At 41.1% G+C, this 7,312-nt stretch overlaps 1 protein-coding gene across 2 annotated transcripts; it reads left to right on the forward strand.

Moving 5' to 3' along the window:
• The first annotated feature begins 213 nt into the window (after positions 1-213).
• Positions 214-4,058, forward strand: LOC104600122 (phosphatidylinositol 4-kinase gamma 7-like). 2 transcript variants are annotated; one of them, XM_010262967.3, is made up of 2 exons: positions 214-508; positions 1,497-4,058. In XM_010262967.3, the coding sequence occupies exon 2, from the start codon at positions 1,783-1,785 to the stop codon at positions 3,688-3,690; it is 1,908 nt and encodes a 635-aa protein (XP_010261269.1). In that variant the 5' UTR covers positions 214-508; positions 1,497-1,782; the 3' UTR covers positions 3,691-4,058. The 2 variants fall into 2 exon arrangements, with proteins under 2 accessions (XP_010261269.1, XP_010261276.1); XM_010262974.3 differs by lacking the exon at positions 214-508 and adding an exon at positions 536-720.
• The last annotated feature ends 3,254 nt before the right edge of the window (positions 4,059-7,312 follow it).

A 7,312-nucleotide genomic window follows, 5' to 3' on the forward strand; every position in this document is an offset into this window, starting at 1 on the left:
GCAGTACCTGTTTGACGAAGATATTAACACGTCACCGCCCAGTCACCTTTTTCCACGTAATTAACCCTATGGGCCCTACTTACAAAATCCCATTGGGCTAACATCAAGCGGTGAAGATGACATATTCCTTCGCAATCGACGATCCTGGTTTCGGTTTCTAGAATCTTCTTCGAAGGAGAAGCAAAACGAAAACCCCAGTTCTCTAACTACGGTTAGTTTTTTAACCCCCTCTGCGCCCTTGGCCTTGACTCTATCCACCCTTTCTTTCTTCACTCGAGACTGCGAGACGAGATCGGAGTTAAAAGGGAGAAGAGGAAGATTCGAAGAGAGGGCTTTGGCTTGGAGAAGAGGTATCTGAGGCAGTTCGATCAAATTTAACCCTTACGCGGTTTGTGTCTCGGATCCAAGCCGTTCGTCTCCGATTTCCTTCGTCCTTGACACGGAATCGAGGCTCTGGTGTTCTCCGCGTACGAACTCAACGCGTTTTGCTTCTAAGTCTCGCAATCTGGTCAGTTGCTCTCTTGGATTTTTCGAATTGTGTATGCTTGATCAGATTTTGGGAGAGAGATCAGTCTCGCCTTTCTTTTTCTTTTTCTTTTTTTTGTCATATGTTTTCTTAATTTCCGTAGATTACATTTGAAAGTTGATCATTGAAGTCCTCTCGGTTGTTCTAATATATCCTTGCGGATTTCTGGTTGGATTCAATGTTCAGACGAAATGGTAGAGGTTTCTTTCTCGCCAATAGAGATTTAAATTTTCGTTCATTTTTTTTCTGGTTTATCGGAGAAAGGAGTGAATAATTACTATATTTTAAGATGAAGAATCATTTGAAGTACGAGTGCCTTGCTTTTGTTTGATTTTTGAATTACGATGAACTCCGAACCGAAATTACCGTTGCAATTTCATGAAATGAACGAATGAACTTGAGTTTTTAAGGGTTTTAGTGGATAAACGTATTCAAAGTGCATTTTTCGCCCTATCTTGTGAGATTCTTCTAGAAAATTACTCTATCTTTCTTTATGAAAAACAAAGACTCTATCTTTGAAAATAAAGTAATAATGAAGGACGCTTAATGCAGGAAGATCCCTGTAACACTATATCCTTCACTCGTCTTTGCTCGGTTGTCCAGTTTAAGGAAAAATATGTCGATCTACCAATTTCCCCCCCTTTTCTTTAGCGTTTATTCTGCTTGTGCTGCAAGTATTAAAACAGCGAGACAGTTCATGATCAGGGAAAAATATCTCAACCTGTCAATCTTTTTCCCATTTCTTTAGCGTTCGTTTATTTTACTCGTATCCAATATCTAAAGTGTTAAAAGTATATTGTGTTACCGAACTTACGCCCCTACCCCTTCCCTCAAAATATATTAATTAGCGGTCAAGAATTTTAAGATACTTCTTTTGTGAAATGATTCTTGTTATTTTAGCTGGATTTATTTGGAGTAGGTACATATTTTTCTTTTGTGAGTTAACGGTGATTATTAATTTTCTTTACAGATTTCCCTCTTCTGCCTCACTCGGCATCCAATGGCTTCCCCAATGTAGCAACTTCATTAGATCTCTTTCTCTGTACCTGTGTACAGTGCCTTTCAATCTGATGTGAAAATTAACAGAGGCAGTTCAAATTCTAGTAGTCGATTAATGATTGTTTGGAAAATAGACATCTCTCTCATTCATCTTGTGTCAGCGTTTGAGTTTGGCGCCTGTTTGAGGGAGAGGAAGCTCTCTGCTGACGCCACCTCTGTCGCTGGCCTTGAAAGCAAGCACTTCTCTTCTCCCTTCCATGTCTCCTAACTTGGACAGCCCTGTTCAGACTCAGATGGCAGTAGCAGTCTTTAACGGCCCCATCAGTGCAGAATACCATGGGAGCAAGAGATTGGAGGGAAAACCAGTTGGGAGGAGGCGTGTCTTTGTGCAAACTGATACTGGCTGTGTTTTGGGGCTGGAGTTGGACCGAAGTGATAATGTCCATACTGTGAAGAGAAGGTTGCAGCTTGCCCTTAATGTTCCAACAGAGGAGAGCTCGCTGACATTTGGGGATCTGGTGCTGAAGAATGACCTCAGTGCTGTTCGAAACGATTCACCTCTTTTGCTGAAGCGTAACCTCCTGCACAGGAGCTCATCAACTCCATGCCTCTCGCCAACCGGTAAGGATCTCCAGCAGAGGGATCAAAGTGCTCTGATTGAAATATTAGGGTACTCAAGCAAATTTGCTAGAACAAAACAACTGGTGAAGGACATTGTGAAGGCAATAAAGAATGGTATTGATCCAATCCCTGTTCATAATGGCCTTGGTGGTGCTTACTATTTTAGAAACGTTCAAGGTGAGAGTGTTGCAATAGTAAAGCCAACAGATGAAGAACCTTTTGCGCCAAACAACCCAAAGGGCTTTGTTGGAAAGGCCCTTGGGCAGCCAGGGTTGAAACGTTCTGTGCGGGTTGGGGAGACAGGTTTCAGAGAAGTTGCAGCTTACCTTCTTGACTATGATCATTTCGCCAATGTTCCCCCTACGGCACTTGTGAAGATCACACACTCAATCTTCAATGTCAATGATGGGGTAAATGGAAGCAAGACTCATGACAGGAAGCAGGTTAGCAAAATTGCATCTTTCCAGCAGTTCATTCCTCATGACTTCGATGCCAGTGATCATGGGACATCAAGTTTCCCAGTTGCTGCTGTGCATAGAATAGGGATTTTAGATATAAGGATCTTGAATACGGACAGACATGCTGGAAACCTTCTGGTTAGGAAGCTTGATGGGATTGGGAGCTTTGGTCAGGTTGAACTCATTCCAATTGATCATGGCCTCTGCCTTCCAGAGAGCCTTGAGGACCCATACTTCGAGTGGATCCATTGGCCTCAAGCATCAATTCCATTCACTGAGGATGAGCTTGAGTACATTAAAATGCTTGATCCATTTAAAGATTCTGAGATGCTACGGATGGAGCTGCCCATGATACGAGAGGCGTGCCTTCGAGTTTTGATTCTTTGTACTATTTTTCTCAAGGAAGCAGCGGCTTTTGGTCTCTGTCTTGCTGAGATAGGTGAGATGATGAGTAGAGAGTTTCGGAGCCGTGATGAGGAGCCAAGTGAGCTTGAGGTGGTATGCATTGAGGCGAGGAGATTGATAGCTGCAGAAAGGGAAGCTTCATCCCAATCTGAAGCAGGAGAGGAAGAGGAATTCCAGTTTGATATAGACTGTGATGAAGCAATGGTGGACTCGACACCCAAAATGGCATACGATTTCATGGCTAAAACACCGTTCAATTTTGGGTTCAGAGCTGGGAATGGCCGAAATCCACTTTCTAAACTAGAGGAGAGCATCGAGGAGGAAGAGAGCGATGGGGAAAAGGAGCCAGAAAGGTTACAGGATTTTGCAAACCCACTAGCTCTTAATCGGGCACCAACCATTTCTAAGGTCTCTATGTCTCTGAAGAGCATTGGCCTAGGTGAGAAGAACTTGTGCTACCGGAATTCGAAGGCTGAAGGCACGTCTTCAGGGAATAGGAGTGCAAACGAGCAATTGCCTGCAAGCGTGAGCTTTGTGAAACTGGCTGACATGAACGAAGAGGAGTGGACGCTGTTCCTTGACAAGTTCCAGGAGCTGCTGCACCCAGCATTTGACAACCGAAAATCTGTGAGCCTTGGGCAGAGGCAGAGACAGAGGCTTGGAACATCATGCCAGTTTTGAGACAGTTGCATATCTGCCAATGTAAAAAGAGACGACTGAAGAAGAAGAAGAAGAATAAGACTTGGAGCTGTGTGGGGGTGAGGGTCCGTAGATAGGTCTGATTTTGGTTTTTCCTCCCGGACGAAGGTATTGTATTTGGGAGTTGGTAGTGGTAGTCGTAGGAGGAAGTGTTGTAAATATTCTTAGAATCTGAGGATGAGATGAGAGTATCGGTCATCAGCTTTAAGTGAAAGAGGCAAGGGTGATTGTTCCTTGTTCCTTTTTCACTTTTATTTTCTCTTTTAATCTTTTCACTCCATGTTCACTGGTTAGATAAATAACTTGGTAGAATAAAATCCCAAAAGAAAAAAAAGAAAAATGTTATTGTACATTGTGATGTTAGAGCTATTTGTTATTTTATGTTGGACTTGTTTCGAATGAGGTTGGTGTATTAAGCAGCATCGGTTTTTCCGGTCTCTCTTCGTGGACTTATTGTTTGTAGTGGCAGACAAGTGATTTAGGGAACTCAGTTGTTTGATGATTTGTCTGTTTAAGCATGCGCGCTCAGATGTTGGTGGTGGTTTTGTATAATAGTGTTGTGCACTCGAGGGCTGCCGCTGGTCGGAATTAGTATTTAGGAGGAAGAGAAATAGAAGGTGCACATTTCTTCTCATGCCAAGAAAGAACATCTAGGCTGTGTTTGGTTTGAAGGAAAAAAGTAGGGAAAGGAAGGAAAAGGTACGGAGGCCTATACAAACCTTCTTTAAGTTTCCCTTTCTTTTCCTACCTTTTTCTTCAAAACCAAACATATTCTTAAGACCAAGGAACGTGGTTAGATACTTGATTCGTTTTGTTGTTTAGTTAACTTAATATGGTGGAATGGTAAATTTCAATTTTTTTTGTAGGTTTTCGCATCTGTACCTTGTTTTAGTTGTTTATAGTTTATTTCTCATTGTCTCACTGTCCTCTTCCTCTTGCCTTGTGTGCGAATGAAAGGGCTTTGTTTAGTTAACTACATATTCGGATCATTGGATGCCACTTGGGGCAAAGATCCATTCATAGTTTTCCAATGCCAGTTTACAATTACGAATCCATTCTCTAGATGAAGACGGCAGTGTGCTTACAATTACGAATCCATTGGATGCCACTTGCCACATGTCCATACTTGTGACAGCATTACTGTGTACATTTATAGCTATTGTAAGAAGTCTATCACAGATTCCCAATTCACAAGTGTAGGTTGGATTCCTCCTGTTCGGATCTACTACTCATTAGAATCTTATCCACGTCTCATTACAGTTGTATATTGAGAATATTATATCTTTTATATTTGTATGCTATCATTAGTCTCATTACAGCTGTATATTGAGAACATCTACATCTTTCATATCTGTATGCTATTATTCATGGGAAGATGTTCCCCATATACAGCTGTAGTGAATCTTTATGCAAAGGATTAAGTGTGGATAGGAGATATAAATTGGGTAGGTGTGGGTAGGAGTTCTTGTGGGTTGTCCCGGTCCCCTGACATTTATATATCAATAAGGCTATGTCCGGTTTGAAGGAAAAAGAAAGGTAGGGAAACCTTTACAAACATTGTAAGAGAGTTATTATCTGAAAAAATACTCTATTATGCAGCCTAATTGCCCACCAAAATAAACAAATAAAAGGGTTATTGTCTGGAAATTCCACTTCTCTGACTTACTGTTAAACCTGTCTCGATTTTTCCATGCCTGCAGAGATCATACATTTGCCATTAGAAAACGAATGGAATTTGCAAGATTACTATGATGCCCCTTTATCAATTCCATACTTTGAACAAATCTATTGAAAATAGACTCGTCAATCTGCTCAGTTGAACTGTTGGAGGGGAGTTTACATTTGCATCCCACAGAGATAAGGGTATTTTTGTCATATGAAATTTAATCAATTAATCAGGGTTAGTTTTGTATTAAAAAACAATAATAATAGTGGTGCATTTGGACTACTTTCGTTATGATGGTCGCAATGTCATAAACAAAAGCGTCTGAAACGTAAGAAAACCGAAGGGCAGTTTGTCATAATAACCCTTGATAAAATTTCAAGCTACCAATAAAAATATCAAAAAGTATTGTGAACTCTAACTTTGTACTTCTCTACGTGTTTATTTATGGGTGCAATTATCAAATCCTGTGGTCATTGGTGTGTGGTACAGGAAACTTGTGTAGAAGTAGAACAAAATAACAATTTTTTCTCAGTAAATTGCTGGAGCTGTTGATGGAGCTCTCATGGCCTTTAGCAAGGTCCGACCGACATCACACCTACTTTTTTAGTGTTGTTAAAAGCTGGGTAGTGTCCAACAAGAAGCAAGTTGGGGCCATTGGATTCAAAGTCCCAATCTATATGTACTGAGCTCCTGACGGGTGGAAGACATGAACATGTTGTTTCTGTATTGACAGCATTGCCATGATTCCACAGGCATACTCTCATTTTACTTTTTCTTCCTCTTGGCAGGTAACCCGTTAATTCCTCTGATCCTTTGAGCTTTGATGTGCTGTTAATTTCACCTTGTAGTTACTGTGCAGACAAGAGTCCTTAGTCCTCTGATGCCAACAAGCGATGTTTTGTCTAGAATATATGACTGAAAACTACAAGGACATTTCATGGATGCTCACGCCCAGGCCATTAGACCCCTTGACAAACACTGAACAAGAAAGATGCCCATGACCATGAGTATGACCGCGAGAGAAATAAGCAAAAACAACAATCGAGAGCGGTCACAACCCACAACCCTCTCTTTGTCGCATATCTAGTGGTGGTCTTTGGGACACAGACAGGACCCTTCCTTGATCTTGGAGATCTTCCTTTTCAATTTTCATGGGCACTTGGGGTCTCGGAAACCCCAAAAGCAAAATCAACCCCATCTCACTTTTTTCTGCTTTTCTTATCAAAATAGAGCAAATTCCATTGTTACTTTAATCATTCATATTAGTGCTCTTTGTGGGGATTACTTGCCTTCCCAAAATCCATTTCCTTTGTTGCTTTAATCACTGATGTGAACTCTGAAGTACTTTTTTGTTTAGGATAAGTTGCCTTACCCAAACATAAACTGGTGAAGGTGGACATGGATCTCGAATAACAGATCTAATCCGCTTATAATATGACCCTATATTGGATCCACTTCATCCACTGTACTCGATCCAGACTGACTGTGAAGTCCTAAATGTCGGGTGTCCTTGTCGTTTGTCAAGCCTTTGTTAGTGAATAGGGACATCTTCAATTCCTCTTGGAGTTATCTCCAGCGATAATAGAAATGGTTGGTGAAGGTCCTCATCAATAGGCTTGTTTGTTAATAAACAATCTCTCTCTCTCTCTGTGCGTGAATGAAATAGCCTTTGCCTGAGGTGGCCTCCAAATCTGTAGTAGGTTTTATCAGGTGTTTAGTGTTTTATCGCCATTAGGCTATGGGTTTAAAATTCACAAGGCGTGAAATTGAAGAAAAGTGGCGTATCAATGGACCAGTAAGCAGCAAAGGCCAAGCGAAAATTGTCTTGAGATAAAATGGGTTATTGAAGCTTTATTGATTTTCTATATCGGCGTCGGTGAAGAAAGAAATCCAACATGACTTCAAATGGGTTTCCTCAAAAATCAAAATCATTGAACC

This window comes from Nelumbo nucifera, chromosome 3 (assembly GCF_055504915.1).
Source record: "Nelumbo nucifera cultivar China Antique chromosome 3, China Antique-T2T, whole genome shotgun sequence".
NCBI classification, from domain to species: Eukaryota; Viridiplantae; Streptophyta; class Magnoliopsida; order Proteales; family Nelumbonaceae; genus Nelumbo; species Nelumbo nucifera.

Excerpts from the sequence above, each read along its gene's own strand:
- LOC104600122 (XM_010262967.3), top strand. The coding sequence starts at position 1,783 with ATGTCTCCTAACTTGGACAGCCCTGTTCAGACTCAGATGGCAGTAGCA.